Raw genomic sequence first — 16,968 nt, forward strand, 5'->3', positions numbered from 1 at the left:
GGGTCTGAGGCCTCAGAGCCACCCCGCCCATCCGGGCCAGGCCCCGCCCCCTCACCCTCTGGTCCCTGGGGCTGAGCGGGCTCAGGCCCGGCTGCATTTCCAGCTCGTCCTCTGGCTCGTCCTCGGTCTCGTCCTCCCAGACGGTCTCGCCCGTCAGCGGGTTGTAGAAGAACACCCTGCGGCTCTCCTCATCCCAGTACTGACCCCAGTCGGTCTCGAGGCTCTCGCGGCTGCCCACCGAGGCGGGGGAGGTGGCCGGGCTGGCGATGCCCTCGCCAGCCTCGAAGGGCGACTCCCAGGTGGTCACGCCCGTGTCTGGGTTGTAGTAGTAGGGGCGCCCGCTGCCGGTGTCCGTGTGCGTCTCCCACGCCGGGGGGCGGGGGCCCGCGGTGGCGCCCGGCGAAGAGACCGAAGGCTGCCTCTCTACGTTCTCGTACACGGGCTCCGGGGGGTCGTCCACCTGTGGGAGGAGAAAGGAAACGTGACCTTCCTGGCAGGCAGCTCCGGGGTCACACAGTCCCGACTCGGCCGCTTGCCATCTGGGTGACCTTTGGCAAGTTAGAGTACCCTCTGTTTCAGTTCCATCAGCTGCACAACGTCTGCCCTGCCCACTCCGGAAACTGTAGTGAAGAGAGAATGAGGAAATATTCTTGACAGTGCATTGCAAAGTATGAAATGTCCCACATGCGTAGGGCAGTTACATTAAGTGTTTATTGACAATAATCAGATATTAGGGCGCCTGGGTGGCTCAGTGGGTTAAGCCTCTGCCTTTGACTCAGGTCATAATCTCAGCGTCCTGGGACTGAGCCCCACATCAGGCTCTCTGCTCAGCAGGGAGCCTGCATCTCCCTCTCTGCCTGCCTCTCTGCCTACTTGTGATCTATCTGTCAAATAAATGAATAAAATCTTAAAAACAACAACAACAACAACAATAATCAGTTATGGATAACTGAGTTCTCCCAGCTGTGTACTTACTCTGCCTCCACGGGGTGAATCAGAGGCTGGACAGGAATAGAGAAACGGCCTGAGCCCCCTTCCTTTTCCTCAGGTCACATGGGGGCAGCCCTCCCACCACACTCTCCATTCCCCCCCTCCACCTCCTTCCTTCCTGGCCCTGAAAGCTCTGGGACTGGAATCAGTACTACCTCTGGATCTGGGACTGAAATGTCCCGAATGTGGTTTTTGCAGGGCTCAGAATCAACGGCAGAGAAGGGAAAGGGGGAGGAGAGTCGGATGGGAGGAAGGAGGGAGGGGCGAGGAGAGATGAGCCCCTCTTGCCCGCCAAAGGAAAGCAAGGTGAGCTGGAGGGTTTAGTCACACAGAACATGGGTCTGATCATGCTCCGCACGCCACTGCTCCTTGCCACCACGGGGCAAAGTCTGCGCCTTCACAGGGCACCTGAGGCATCTGTCACTTGCCTGTCCACCTTATTTCCTGCCATTCCTGGCCCCTTGCCTTGAACTTTAAGCTCTGGTAGCAGGGAGTTGCTGGAGGCCCCACCCTCTGGGCTGAGCCCATACACAGTCCACCTAGGCTCGCCCCACCCCTTTCTCACCTGGCCAACTCCAAGTCCTCCTTTAGGACTCAGCTCAGGTGTCAGGTTCAAGACCTTTCCCGAGATTCCGCTGGTGCGCCCACCGCAGCCCAGCACCCTCGGGCTGCCGGAGGGATCAATAGCCATACTATCAAACCCCAGGCAGCAGCATCGCAGCAGAAGATTAATACAGTCTCTCTCTCTCTCTTTTTTTTTTTTTTAAAGATTTTATTTATTTGAGAGAGCAAGCGAGTGAGAGAGAGCAGCAGTGGGGTGAACGGCAGAGGGAGAAACAGACTCCCTGCTGAGCAGGGAGCCCAATGCAATGCGGTGGGGGGCTGGCGGGCGGTTGATACTGGGACCCCAGGATCATGACCTGAGCAGAAGGCAGATGCTTAACTGACTGAGCCACCCAGGCACCCCAGATTAATACTGTTTCTTTTTTTTTTTTTTTCCTTTTTAAGATTTATTTATTTATTTGACAGAGAGAGAGCACAAGCCGGGGGCGTGGCATGCAGGAGCAGAGGGAGAGGCAGGCTCCCTGCTGAGCAGTGTCGGTAGGGTTCCATCCCAGGCAGGACCCTGAGACCATGACCTGAGCCAAAGGCAGAGGCTTAACTGACAGAGCCACCCAGGTGCCCCAATACTGTTTCTAAGAGTATATAACGGTATAAGGGAAAAGCAGATTTCAACACAGTGAACAGCTATAGTTCCAATTACGCATTTCTAGAAACCTTCCAAAATGCTAACAGAGGTTATCTCTGGGTGGTGTAATTACAGAGATTATTTTTCTTTAAATTTTTCTTCAAAACTGTGTATAATAACCGCCCCCTGCCACCGGTTTTTTGTTTTTTTTTGTTTTTTTTTTTTAAGATTTCGTTTATTTATTTGACAGACAGAGATCACAAGTAGGCAGAGAGGCAGGCAGAGAGAGGAGGAAGCAGGCTCTCCACCGAGCAGGGAGCCCAATGCGGGGCTCGATCCCAGGACTCTGGGATCATGACCCAAGCCGAAGGCAGAGGCCCCAACCCACTGAGCCACCCAGGCGCCCCCCCTGCCACCGTTTTTAATCACAGAAGTTTCTCTGTTGCTTAATGATTCCTTCACTAAGCTGTAAGCTCCTCGAGAGGGGAATCAAGTCTTTAGAGAAGCGCCCCAAGACACACTGATGTGTCCCACAAAGATTCACGCCTGGTGCAGGCACCGTTCTAGGCACTGGGAATGCAGCAGTGAACAAAGGGACCCCAATGCCCTACTGGGCAGCCTGTGGGAATGGTCGGGGAGGGGGCAGGGAGCCCAGCAGGGTGACAAGCAAATGCATGCATGTCCATGATAATGACTGCTCGCAAGGAGACCAACTCTCAGATAAGCAGTGGATTCTAGACCACCAGGGACAGGTCCCACGCATGGAGGGAGCGGGAAGTGCCAGGTACCCCAGTTTCTCACTCTTCTCCCTCCCCGCACAAGGTCTCATGTGGCTGAGACTGGACCCTCCCTGCCATGTTTCCTTTCGCTCGGCCTGTCGCAGCCCTCCCGAGCATCCCAGATTCCAGCCTGCAGACCCTCCCCCAAACACAAAAGTCATCTTCCTAGCTCTGGACCTTTGCTCCAGGGGGGTTCTGGAACCTCCACTCTCATGACCTACTCTCACCATCGCTCCGCTCCAAGCCTCCTGGCAGGAGAGGACTTCTCCCTCAGGAGAGATGCCTAATCCGCTGTCATTGTCTTCATGCCCCTGCGAGGGGCTGGCAGTGCTCTGCCCTGCTGGCCCATTCATCGTCTGCCCCTCTGCCTACCTCCTCTGACCCCAAAGGCAGGGGTTTTTTGAGAGCAAGACCCAGGGTGACATAATTGACCCCGTTGCCCTCTAGCAGGTAGCCCAATGCCCTGAGGCATGCAGACTGTCCACTAAAGGGACTTACTGAGTTCGCCAGGACACAGTGCAACAAAACCAACACACACACACACACACACACCCTGACACTTCAGGAGAGACTGGATTCGCTTTGAACACGAGCTTCCTGGGAATAAGGGTTCAGCGAGGGAGCCAGGAGACTCCTTAAGAGGATGGCATGGAGGCGGTGGGCAGAAGGTGGGTGGTCCTGACATGTCTCCTGCCCACTCCCGCTGGACCCACTGAGGCAGCAGCCTTCCTGTCCCTGCGACAGGTGCTGGAAGGTCATATGGAGGCACGAGAGGAGATGAGCTAAGGAAGGACCCAGGCTATTTGGAGTGGGGATTTCCGCCTGCAGCCTGCTGGTCCTGGCTAGGAGTGCAAGGGGAGTCCCAGGCCGGTCAGGTTGAGGGGATCTTGCACCAAGAACACCGCGAGCAGGGGCAGGGAAGACCTAGGAGGGGGGCAGGGCAAACCTAGGAGGTGGAGGGTTAGGCCCCCAACATGGGAGGGTTGTCTGCAGACTGCAGATCAGAGGCCAAAAGGGGGCAGGCAGGGCCCCCTGGAAGCAGGCACATTCTAAGGATTGGGGCTGCCCCAGAGACACAGGCTGCTTCAGGAGGCAGTCAGGGGCCTCCACTGGAGATGAGCCGGCAGAGTCCAGCCCCTGTTAGCGAGGCTGCTGCCCTGTGGAGGGAGCTGGACCGCAGCAGCCCTGAGGGCCCTTCAAACTCTAGAACCCTCTGTAGGGCTGCCACAGTGCTAAGACAGAGGCGCTTTCCTGGCAGAGCCAAAATCAGACTGGAAGCCAGGTGGGGCCAGTCCCTCTGGGCCCTCTGGCCTTCAAAAGGAAGCCTGAAGGTTAGAGCAGGGCCTACCACCTCGGGCTCCCAACTCATGGAGGCCCAGACTACACCCCATCATAACCTGGCAACAGGGCCCCGACGAGGGCACTGGCAGCTCCTAAGGCCCAGACCCACAAACACGACAGCGACAAGGGGTCCTCTAGTAGGAAAGGGGAAGTGGTCCCCCACCTCAGGCCAGAGGACAGAGCCAAGAGGGGCTCTGGTTCTCATTACACCCAGCTGCCCGACCCCCCCAGCACTCCCTTTGTCTCCAGTTCCCGCCCCTGGCCCACAAGCAGGTGGCTGGCCTGCTTCTCTTCCCCCAAGCTGACCACCGTCTCTCAGGGTCCCTCTGCAGCCCCTCACAGATAGGCAAGGCCTTAGAAAAGCAAAGAGGAAAGAAGGGAGGAGCTCCCCAAGTCTGGGGAGCTCACCCCGGCTCACCCACCTCCTGGGAAGGCCAGAGGACGGAGGCGCCCCCGGGCCCCTTGACGCAGAGGCCCTCAGCCATCCCCATCAGAGGCTGAGCTTGCCCCAAAATGCCAGGGTCCTCTACCTGTACCCGCAGGGCCCGACTCCGCCTCTTGGTCAGCTTGGCAATCACGTCCACCATCCTGTGCCCTCGCAGCTGCTGGGACAGAGCCCTGGGAAGGTTTCAGGGGTGGAGCCAAGGGGGCACAACCCCAGGGCTGGCACAGGGCAATGGTGAAACAAGAAGTTGCTCTGAGATGGAGGGAAGCTGAGCCTCCAGCCCATTTCCTGTCGGGGCTACGGAAGTGCTGCCTGAGACAGAGGCTGCCTGAGATAGGGTGGGGTGGGGTGGAGTGGGGGTGTCTCAGGTCGGGGTATTTTTACGTGTCCCGGTGAGCCTTCCTACTCAATGCTCTGATCTCCGGCGGGTTCTGAATCCCGGGCCCGCCCCCCCCCACCACCCCGTGGAGCGGGAGGCCACTGGAACCATGGGTGGGGGAGGGGGTGGCTGCTGCATGGCTGGGAGCAGGCAGAGGGGGCTGCTGGGTGCCTGACACCTGGGCTGGCCTGGACAAGACACGGAGTGGCCTTCAATTCCCCCAAAGCACGGGGAGGATGTGATGGGGAAGAGGAAGCTGGTGTGTGTACTGCAGTGCGGGGAGCGTCTCAAAGAGGAAGGGGCCTGGGCGGCCATCGTAACAGAGGCGGCCAGCGTCTGGAGTCTTCCAGGCACACAGAGGACAGGAGGGATTTTGACCGCATCACAATCCACTCGCCTGACTGTCTGAGCCTGCCTCCTCCGGCCTTGGTCACCAAGATGCGAGCACATGCCCCTGCCTGTGTGTCCAGTCACATGCCCCCACGCTCCCAGGACCCAGAGAAGGGGACAAGGACTAGTTCCTCCACAGCCCTACAACCAACAGCTTCCCCTGGCCTCCCCTCTCTTCACTCTCTCGTCAAGTGGGTGTTCAAAACCCAGCCATGCACAACGGGCACAGGGTGTCCTGGGTGAGACGCTGCGCTCCACCCCAGCCCTTGGGGACCACCTTGTCTTACGAACACCCTCATAGGTGCCTCCTCCCCAGCTCCAGAGGCCAGGCAGCACCCTGCCGCCCACCCACCCACTGCCCACGGCTCTCCCACAAAGGCTGCCCAGTTCCTGCTTCGGGCTCGGAACCCCACCTTCCACCCAGGATCCCAGACCCCTTGTGGGCTGTTTTCCCATTTCAGTAAGCCTCCTGTTCCCAGCCCTGGCCCGACTTTCCCCCTTGCCCATGTCCCCCCAGGAAGGCCACCCCTTCCCCGCACCCACTATGGCCTCCAGACAGGGACACCCAAGTAGCGCCCGGCATCGTGTAGATTGGGAGCGTGGGACACTGGCGCAGACCACAGCCAGCGCAAGCCAGGGACTTCAGCCCTACTCTGCCTTCAAAGCTCTAGTATACTACCATCCCTTGTGGGGCACGGAAGCCCGGAACACTGGGGGGCAGAGAGGCGTGGAGTCCTCCTACTTGTCACACACATGACGCATCCTGCTGCCCCCACCCTGAGGGACACGGGCCACACACATGCTAGGTCACCAAGGGAGACGGAGCCAGGCCCAGGAGACGGGCAGAGCCTCTGTAAATGCCAGGGCAGCCGGCAGCAGGGAGGAGCGGGGGAGGGGAAGGAGCGAGAGGAGGCAGGTGCCGGAACCCGGGCCCTTAGCGCTGGCCTGCTCTAGAATTAGGAAGGGGGGGTCTCCCCACGGCAGGAAACAAGAGTGACGTACAGGTGACCGGGACCACAGAAAATGCAGGCCACGTGCTGCTTCTTCTCAGGAATAAGTCTGGCCCCACGCTCGGGGGCCTCCCAGAGGGCTCTGACCCCACACCCTGGGGACAGAGCCAAACCCACACATCTCTAGGCTGCTCTTGGAGGCTGGCTCCTCCGGCCTCCAGTCCAGGCCTCCCCTCCCCGGGGAGAGGAGGTGTGACCACAGCAGCTCCCCCCCCCACCCATCCCGGGGTCCTTCCCCCGCTAACCACACCCTCACACCTCTCCTTGCCTCTAGGCACACGGTGGCGGAGGGGACAGAACAAGCCTGCTGCACACTGACCACCTCTCCAGCCCTCTGTCCTCACCCTTTCTCCCCAAAAACCTCACAAGCAGGTGCAACCAGAAAATCCTATCAGCTCTCTGTGGCCAGAGGCAAAAGAAATGCCTGCAAATCAGTGACTAGAGCCCAGAGACAGGCTCAGGGGGTCACGGAGGGGACGGGACCTCTCTTGCTGACTCCAGGCTAGCCAGGCTGGGTGGAGGAAAAGTGGAGAATAAACGGTGATCTTTGCCTCAGGGAGCTTAGCGCAGTGCCCAGAACTGGCATCCTTCCCACTCCTGAGCACGCCCTCTCCAGGACAGAGTCCAGGCCTCAGCGGATCCGCCCCTAGCCCTGACAGACAAGTCCACCAGTGTGCAGTGGGTCACCCTCCAGGGTCTTCAAGCCTCAGAATGGTGGGGAACCATGCCTGGAGCTGCCAAGCACCACCCACCCAACCCTGAACCTGGAGAGTCTGGTATAAGTGATTTGGGCTGCGGCTCAGACATGTTGTGTTAAGATGAGGCTCGGTATAATCTTACTGCTTTGCCCTGCGGCTTGCGGGTCCCAACACAGTAGCCCAAGGTGAGATTCTTCCCTGGGATTTGGAGCAGAAGCATCGTCATTGGGTTAAAAGGAAAAAAAGAATGAAGCAGGATTCAGGGACATGGCTTCTCACGTGGATTGTGCCCTAGCTTCTCTCTGGGAAGTCCCTTGAATCTCTGGGCCTCTGTTTCTTTATCCATAGAATGGGCTGTCTGTCATTCTCTCCCTGCTCGCAAGACTGGCTTCCATGAAAGCGTCAAGCAGGCCCCCGAGTTCTCCCCCCTGCACCGGGGACCGTGGGGAAGAAGGCAGGGTTGTGCTTCTGCTTTTCTGCTTCTCGGTTTCGATGGAATGCCCTTGGCTCTGGACTCTGCCCCCAGCCTTTCAGTGGCCTCATGGGACTGTGTGCTTGGCTTGCTCCTCCAGGGCAGGTGGGGCCTGGGGCGGAGCCCCTTCACCACTCCCACGCCCTGTGCTCTGGATTAGGCTGGCAGACACCCAGGATGTCTCCCAAGGTTGGGTCAGGAGGAATGAGAAACCGTCTGTCAAGGGAACTGCGGGCCTGAGGAGGCTGTACTCGGGAGCCAGCCTAGGGAGGAGAATGTGGCCAGGGCTTCAAATGTAGCGGCACATGCACTCACCCTTCCTTCTCACTTCCCCAGTGGAGGGACCAGGTGCCCCTGTCCGAAGTGACCTCCCCGAGCAGGCCCAGGGGGATCCCAGGATCCCACTGCCTCTCTTGCTTGCCCAGAAGCAGCTGTTCCTCAAATCTCTAACCCCTCCCATTTGACTGCCTTTGACCCTTTGGCATTTCAACAAACTTGAGGTCTCTCCACCTTATTTTAATTTCTTTCTTAAGATTTTATTTATTTCTTCAACAGAGAGAGAAAGAGATAGATAGAGAGAGAGAGAGAGAAAGAGAACACGAGCTCGAGCGCGGGCACCAGTGGGGGGTGGGGAGGAAGAAAGAGATGCAGACTCCCCGCTGAGCAGGGAGCCCGACTGGGGAAGGGGGGCTTGAACCCAGGAGCCTGGGACCATGACTTGAGCTGAAGGCAGACGTTTAGCCAACAGAGTCACGCAGGCGCCCTGAGGTCTCTCCATCAAAAAGCAAAAGGAGGCCCCTGGACCCAGCTCCGCCTGCTTCCTTTTCAGAGCCCACTTCTTGAAGGTGGGCGCATCCCCACCATTCTGCTGGCCCGTCACCCTGATGTCCAGCCCACAGCTAGAGTATCCTGTGACTTCCTTCGTGACAAATGTGGTCCTTGTCGGGTGTGACCCCCTCCAGCACTTAGTTCTTACAGCCTTCTCCCTCCTCCTCTGGTGCCTGCTGGGCTCTGGGCTCTGGGCCCGTGCGCCTCTTCCTCTGTCTACATCCTTGATGCTTGGTCCCACCTTTGCTTCTCTGCTGTCCTGGGGAAGCCCAGCCAGCTCTGTTCAGGTAATGACCTGTCAGCGCAGCTCCAGGAGCGGGCCTCGACTGCTGCCCTGGGTGTCCCTGATACACCTCCAGAGCTGCACGTCCCAAACCGCAGTCACCTTCCTTCTCCTGTTTCCCATCTGGGCATCATCTCGGTTGTTCAAGCTGAGACCTAGGGTCACCGAGCCCGGTGGCCAGAGCTGCCTAAGCCTTTCAGACCTGTCAGTCCGCACGTATCACCAGCATCGGGGGAACTCGGCAACACCACCACAAGGAAGCAGACAGTCAAATCCAGAATAGATATTCTCTGGAGCAATGGGTCTGGCCTCTGTCAGGGCAGGAGGAGAAGGAGGGAACCATCAAGAGAGACTGAAGGGACAGTCCAGTGGAATGCATGGTTCTCGAGTTGACCTTGGTTCAAACAAACTTGCTGGGAGAGATCTGTTTTGGGACAATGAGGGACTTTCGACTATGCCCTGGGTCTGAGATGCTATTAAGGAACTAATGTGAATTTTTAAAAGATATAATAATGGTTATAGTATTGTGATTATGGAGAAAAACACTTTTAAGACATAGATGTTGAATTTTGGCGGGATAAGATATGATAAAGTCTGGAATTTATTGTTTCTTGGCAAAAAAAAAAAAAGAACAAACTTGGCAAGCAGTAATTGTTAAATCTAAGTAATAGGTATAAATTATATGCCTTTTACTATTCTTCTGGTTTCTTTGTATGTTTGACAATCTTCCTAACAGAAAGGGGAAAAGCCCTCCCTTAGACTTTCTTATTCTTCTGCAATCTCCATGTTACAACTCTGTGAAGTGTTCATTGTTTCTTATCCAGAAAGACTGGCCTTTCCAGCTCTCTCCCCTGCACTCCCCCCAGTAGTAATTTCTCTCCCTTTATGATGTGGCACTGGTGCTAGGAACTTTGGAAATATGGCAGCTTCAACATGTCCTGCTTCTCTCCTCCCCCTGCTGCAACCCTCTATGAAGGGGCTGTGCCAGCCGGTGGGCAGGGCTGGCTGGCATAGGCCGAGTGCCCGAGAAAGAAGCTGGAACTCAGGGGGCCCCGGGGCAGACCTGGCCCACCATAAGACCCCAGGGGCAAGGCAGGGTGACCTGAGGAGCCCACGGGGAGCCAAACAGGCGGGCTCAGCGCTCTCTGCTGGAAAGCTGGGAATGCCGAGGGGCAGGGAGCAGGGAGAATTTCTGATGGTGTCTTTGCAGGGGACCTGGCCAGCTAGCCCCACGGGCCCCCTAGCAGAGACCACCATTCCTCTGCTCTAGGGCCCCGTCAAGTGGGGGTACTCCAACAGCTCAATCCCAGCCCCAGTGAGCAAAGACACATCCATCTCACTCCTCTGGCAAGCCTGTAGCTGGAAAGAGTTGGAGCAGAAAGACCCCCCCCCAAACTGGCCGGAGTTGGCAGACCTTAATTCAGCAAGGTCTGGACCTGCTGCGTACCACTCACAAACCCCGCTGAGAAGAGGAGCTGGTCAGTAAAGGTGACGGGACAGCTGGACAGCCAACCAGGAAAAAAAAAATCATTAACACTGGGTCTACATCTCACTCTGTCCGCTCAGATACATCCCCCAAAGCATCAAAGAGTCTGACATAAAATGTGAAACCCAAAAAAAAGACTCAAAGAGGAAAACATGAGCAAAATTCTATTAAAAAAAAAAAAAAAAGACCTTGGGGCGCCTGGGTGGCTCAGTTGGTTGGGTGTCTGCCTTTGGCTCAGGTTATGAACCTGGAGTCCCAGGATGGAGTCCCACATCAGGCTCCCTGCTTGGCAGGGAGTCTGCTGCTCCCTCTGACCCTCCACCCCTCATGCTCTCTGTCTCTCTCATTCTCTCTCTCTCAAATAAATAAATAAAATCTTAAAAAAAAAAAAAGATCTTGGTGACAGAGACTCAAAATCAAAAAGCCGTAAGATTAGTGATTTCTACATTAAGTGATTTATGTGGCCAAAACATGACATGAGCAAAGTCAGAAGACAAATGTGGGGAGACTCCAACTCATGCTGGAGATCCAAGGCTGGTCTCCCTCGAACGGCAAAGCCTCCTAATAACTGATAAGTAAAACCAATAACTCGACAGAAAAGGGAACACAGGCTATGAATAGACCGGCCACGGAAAAAGGAAAACAAACAGACCGGACATCTATGAAAAGATGCTCACTCTCGCTGAAAAGAGAAATGCAAATCCCAGCTGCCTTTGGAGCATATATTTTACTACTGCATCGGCAGAAACCAACATCTTGTCGGCACGTGGTTAGCAAGGCTGTGGGGAGTCAGACGCTCACATCTGTGCTGGTGGGAATGTAACCTGGTATAAGCCCCACAGACAGGGAGAGCAATTTGGCAAAACTGAACAAATATCTATTGTTACCTTTCTGCCCAGCGATCCTACTTCTGGGATTCATCCTTGATTTACCACCTGCACATCCACGAAAGATTCTTTACTATAGCTTTGTGCATAATGGCAAAAGCTGGGAGACAGTCCAAGGGCCCATCAACCATGGAGTGGCTGAAGGATTTATGATACATTCCTACAAGGAAAACCCACATAGCTACTAGGAAGGGGACTGATACTCTCTGTGCACGATCTCCAAGGTACGTTGCTGAATCAAATAGGCAAAAAACAAGCAAGATATAGGGTTGTGTGTACTGCTTGCTACCTGTATGTAAGGGAGACAGAAAAATCAGGGAATCAAATGTGGTTTCATAGAAGTTCATATCTGTATAAAGAAACTCCGGAAGAGTAGGGAAAGTATTAATGAAAGTGACAACTTAGAGCTGATGGAGAACAGGTACAGAAGCAGGGGTACGTGTGGGAGTTTTTACTATATATTAAAAAAAAAAAAAAGACTTTATTTATTTGATAGAGAGAACGAGAGAGGGAACACAAGCAGGGGGAGTGGGAAAGGGAGAAGCAGGCTTCCGTCGTGAAGGGAGCCTGATGCAGGGCTCGCCCCCAGGACCCTGAGATCATGACCCGAGCCAAAGGCAGAGGCTTAACCCACTGAGCCACCCAGGTGTCCCACCTTATCTAATTAAGAAAATCTTGCTATTAGCAAGATAGAGGAGCTAGAAAACACAGAGACAACCCAAACAACACCAAAAAAGAATTCTTAAGGAGATTCAAGTAAAGCACAAACGAGAGAGAGAAAAAAAAGACTGTTTTAGAACCTAGAATATATCATTGCGCTACTCATTGAAGGTGAGGATAGAGAGCCATACTCCAGACTCCAATCTGTAGCCTGGAAGATAAAGCAGGAGGAATCTCTCAGAACAAACACACACAGAGATAAGAAAGAAAGGGGGCAAAACTACAAAACTGGAGAAGCCCGTCAAGAGGGCCAACGTGCACATGAAATGAAAGAAAAAGTCAAAGACACAACAATCATGCAACAAACAGATTTCTCTAAGCTGAAAAAAAAAAAAAAGACCCAAGGCTGTGTATAGACACTGATGAGGTTCTGTGAGTTTCGGGGGAGGGGGGAGTACTGAGAAAAAGAATCCCCATCTCTGCACATCCAAGGGCATGTTTGACTAGGAACCCCAGGGACAAACAGAAGCCATGAATGAAATGCCAAGTGTCATAGGACACCGGGAGTGACAGGCTGAGAAGAAAAGAATCAGTAGCAGCCCGATAGAAGGGGGAAAGCAAACCACAGGAAAACCAATACATGTAATTAATCCATTAGGAACAAAATCCAGTAGGCTGGGTCCGTTATTAAACAAAATCTCAAAAGAGTGCATTATCCCATCAGAAGACAGTCAGCTTGGATTTCAAAATTCAGTGGTATGACAACACACACACACACACTCTTAAGAAAGACACTTAACGTGATAACGTTGAAACTTAAAGGATACGGAGAGGTACTGGCGAGTGCAAAAAATAAAATCGAACAAAATACAAAGAGTGGCCAGGTTCTTGAGAGGAAAGGTGGAGTTTAGGGTCGCAAGGACCCCACGGGATAAAGAGGGACACCAAGTTGTGATACAAATTCAAGCTCTGTGAAGACAGGGCAGTCCAGATCGGGGCGTTCCCAGCAGCGCTCTAGCTCAACGTCAAGAGTGAAACCTACTAAAAGTACAAGAAGAACTTGCTTGAGGAAATCTGAGTGGGAGATGTAATAAACCTCTATCAGACCTGGAGTAAAAGACAAAACCAAAAAGAGATCTACAAAGGAAACCCACATTTCAATAATGGCGTCCATCATGGGGCGCCTGGGTGGCTCAGTGGGTTGAAGCCTCTGCCTTCGGCTTGGGTCATGCTCTCTGCTTGGCGGGGAGCCTTCTTCCTCCTGTCTCTCTCTGCCTGCCTCTCTGCCTACTTGTAATCTCTGTCTGTCAAATAAATAATAAAATCTTTAAAAAAAAATAATAGCGTCCATCAGCTTGGCTTGATCTCTAGGGGGGACCTGATGTCCTTTAAATGGAAAATATACAATTTTTCCATGGCTATGAAAAACTTAGAAAAAAAATCCTTTCCTCGGTCACAAAGGAATCCATATGTAAATTTAGAAGACTTTGTCAATCGAGGAAAAAATGAATGCTTTCCTAGTCAAAAACCAAAATGGCCAAAATAAACAAGAATGAATGGAAAACTTGGAAAGATCCAATTACGATTGAAGAGAAAGTCTGCCCCTGACAAAGCACCAGGCCCAGAGGGGTTCACGGAGGAGGCTGAATGGTAGAAACCTTTGGGATGCACCTGCTGTCCCCCTCCCTTGGCCAGAAGAGACCCTAGGTTTCTCTCTGGCCACGGCACCTGCAGGTTCTCCCACCACAGCAGATGGGAACCCTGGGTTTGCCTGACCAGCTCTCTACCCCAGTCAGCTGCCTGAGGGCAGGGACCACGCCTTGTGTCTCACTGCCTCCCAGTGCCCAGTCCACCCCTGCTCCGTCCTGAATCAATGACACAGTAAGTGAAAAATCACAGTGCCTTTGTCAGTGCTCCGGGATGCCCGAGGTCTGCAAAGCTCTCCCACCGAGAGTCAAGCAGGATGGATGGAGAGAAATCAAAATGCTAGTAGTCATTAGATGGAGATGTCCCCCCATTAGCCAAATATTTGCAGTGGCATGAAACTATTTTTAAGGGGGGAAGAGTAACTGGCAAATTCAGATGATGCCAGGAACTCTCCAGTTGCATAGACGGGGCGGGGGGGGCGGGGGGGGTGGGGGAGATGGCTCGGGGGAGCTGGGGGCGGGGCCCTTCTGGCACCTTTCTTGGTTCCTCTGGCTTCCTCTCTCTGGCCAAGCTGACCCAGGCCCTGCGACAGACATGGAAGCTTTGACAGGGACGCCTGCTCTGTTCCCCTGATGCCTCAGGATGGACCTCCACCCAGGGGAAGGAGAGGCCTTGGGGCAGCACCTGTAGGAGCCCAGAGCCTGGGTCCTGCAGGCCTCACTACGCTTTCGCAGCTGCTCTGGAAGTCCCCTCAATACCACAGTCCTTCCTCAGTTTGGCAAGAAATCCTCCTGAACTTTAGCAAGAACCCCTGTGTCCCTCGGACCCAGGCCCCGGCAGCCCCCTTTCCCTCAATGCCAACCAACATGAACTGTCCCCTGACAGGGTCTGGAACCCTGACCCCTTTCTGATCAGCTGACCGCAGTCCTACTGATGGGCTTTCCCATGCTGAGGGCCGGACACTGACGGGTCATCGGGGTTGCCTTTCAGTGTCGCATGCCTGGCCCTTCCCACTGCTGGACACAGACAGCCCCAGGAAAGGCAGAGAAATTAGATGGAGAGAGAAGCCGGCTGCTGGGGCTCAGGAAGGAAGTGGGGAGGCAGGTGGACCTGTCTCAGGAGGCCCAGGGTGGGGGGCGTTTAGGGGAACCAGAGACTGAGAGGTGAATAATAAGGCCCAGGCTCAGGGGAGATCACCCAGGGGACCCCATCGAGCCATGGGGGCTGATAAGCCCCTGGGGTTTGCTCCATTCTTCCCAGGGAGCAGTGGGGAGAACCACTGGTGGCCCCGAATGTGGGCTGAGGATGGGGGGGCCACCCAAGAGCCTGATCCTTCATGGGTCAGGCCATGGGCTGGGCAGCAGGGCTCCAGGGTCAGCCTGGGGCTGCAGGTGAGTCAGGCCAGGGGTGAAGAAACCGGCTGGGCCACCCCAGGGTAGCTGACTTCCCTGGGTGGGGGAGGGGCTGAGGAGAAAGACCAGATGAGGGGGACTCACTGGACCCTCCCTCCGGCCTCAGCTCACAGGCTCTTACTAGACTCCCTTTCCAGAGGGCCCCCGACTTGTCCCAAAGGGAGATCTAAGTGGGTCTGTCCAAGTCCATTTCCTTTGTCCCAATCAGAGCTGCCTGGGGCGGCTCTTGGAGTGCGTCCCAAGGAGTGGGTGCCAGGCCGGCGATCCTGAGAGGAGGGTGAGGCACCGGGCAGGTGGGTTTCAGCCCGGTCCGGGAAAAGAGCAGGCGGAGGTGAGGGAAGGAGGGGAGAGAGTGGGCAGTCTGCCACGCCACGCCCCGTGCCCCATTCGGAGTTGAGGGGTCACTCACAGTTCTCAGCAGAGGACTGGGAACCAGGGCCGCCCTGGGGGCTCCTTCCAGTTCCGGCCGCCTACTCAGGTGAGGCGCCTCCTGGGCCGGCTGCCCGGGAAGCTGCGGAGGCCCGGGGCTCTCCTGCTTGTGGCCAGTGCCTGGGCAGCACGGGTGGGCTCCAGGCCCCACTGCCGGCCTGGGCCTCTCCACCTCCGAGGCTCTGGGGCGGTCATGGTGACCACACCCTGAAATCCCGGAGTCAGCAGGTCCCCACTCCTCCCCACCCCGCCCGCGGCCCCAGGGGAGGAGTCTCAGGGGCCCCTCCCCCCAGGCTTCAGGCTCCCAAAGCCCCTCCTTTGAGGGGGTGGGGGCAGAGAGCTCCCGCTGGTGAAGCCCTCTTCCTTCTCTCCCTCCTCCGGAGGTGCGCCTCTGCCCTCTCCCGGGACAGCTGGGTCTCCTCCTGGGGGCCCCGCGTGGGAGATGAAGGGTTGGAATTCCTGCGTCCCTCCCTGTAGCGCGTGCCCAGGACTGGGCACATACAGGCCTCTTAGGGAACCTGTGTTTGCCTCTGGCTTTATTGTCCCCACCGCGGGGAGGAGAATGGCCAAGTCCACAGGCCACCGGGCTGAGACTGAACCTGGCGGCCCGCACCGGGCAGGGGTCAGGAAGAATGGAAGTGACTTGCTCTCGGCCACCTCCTGCTTGGGGGACCTTCAGCCAGCCACTAACCCCTCTCTGAACTCTGCATTCTGGCAAAGGGGGGCACCCATGCCTGCCTTCTGAGCTGTTGGGGGGATGAGCCTTTGGGTGAGAGCCCACGGGACCATTAGCCCCTTTGGGACAGGGTCATGTCTTGTCATGTGTGACACACTTTGTGTCCACAGGGTCCAGCCCTCTGACCAGGATACACCAGGTGTTCATTACGGGCTAGTTGATTGGAGGGTGAATAACAAGACCGGAAAATGCCACCCAATGTGGAGGCTTCTCTCTTCTCTCCTCTGCCGACGGCCCCACCCCCATGCCACCCTCTCCCCTTGGCCATTGGTGTACCCTCCTCCAGACGACCCTGATGCTCCATCTTCACATCCTTGCCCCTTGCCTCAGAGTCAGCGGGTCGTTCCCCCTCTGCCCCGGGCACCCCCTTGGCCTCTCTCCCCCAATTCTGTCTCACTAACCCCCTCCTCACCATCCTCAGCCTCCCGCTCTTCTGGGCCCTGATCACCCACTTCGATTTGGGGAGCCTTGCCTCTGGCCTCACCTGCCTCTGGCCACACAGCGACTCTCCCTTCCCTGCCAAGCTTTCGAACTGTCTACACGTGGCCTGTGTCCTCACCTTCATCCCTCTGATGTCTGCCTTCTGCCTTCAGTAACCCCTTGACCTGCTCCTGATAAGGTGGCTGGTTGACCTTGCGGTCACCATTTCTGATAAATGTTTAATGGCCTTTATCTGACTTCTCCTTCCTTCTGGACACTTCTCGGTGTCTGGGCCAGCACTCTCCTGCTTTCTGCCTTGCTCCCTATTTCTTCCTCTCCACAGGCCCTCCGAAGCCCCATCTCCAGCACCACAGGCTGAGGGCCGTCTCCTGGGCAGCAGGCCTAGCTATCTGGCTGCTCCATGGCCGTGTCACCACCGGATAAACAGACCACTGTCTGCGAGGCATGCAACGGGAGACAGGGACAC

General features: G+C 55.9%; 1 protein-coding gene across 5 annotated transcripts in view; it reads right to left on the reverse strand.

The window, feature by feature from the left end:
* ARHGAP27 (Rho GTPase activating protein 27) overlaps positions 1–16,968 on the reverse strand; it is a 31,213-nt gene that overhangs the window by 7,965 nt on the left and 6,280 nt on the right. For 2 of the 5 annotated variants that reach the window (XM_045080818.1, XM_045080819.1), the window contains one exon: positions 56–460. In XM_045080818.1, coding sequence (XP_044936753.1) covers positions 56–460 — 405 coding nt within the window. The other 3 variants (XM_004772464.3, XM_004772467.3, XM_004772466.3) reach the window with 3 other exon arrangements.

The sequence above is a fragment of the Mustela putorius genome, unplaced genomic scaffold, assembly GCF_011764305.1.
Source record: "Mustela putorius furo isolate JIRA1106 unplaced genomic scaffold, ASM1176430v1.1 tig00000487_pilon_pilon_pilon, whole genome shotgun sequence".
Classification (NCBI taxonomy): Eukaryota; Metazoa; Chordata; class Mammalia; order Carnivora; family Mustelidae; genus Mustela; species Mustela putorius.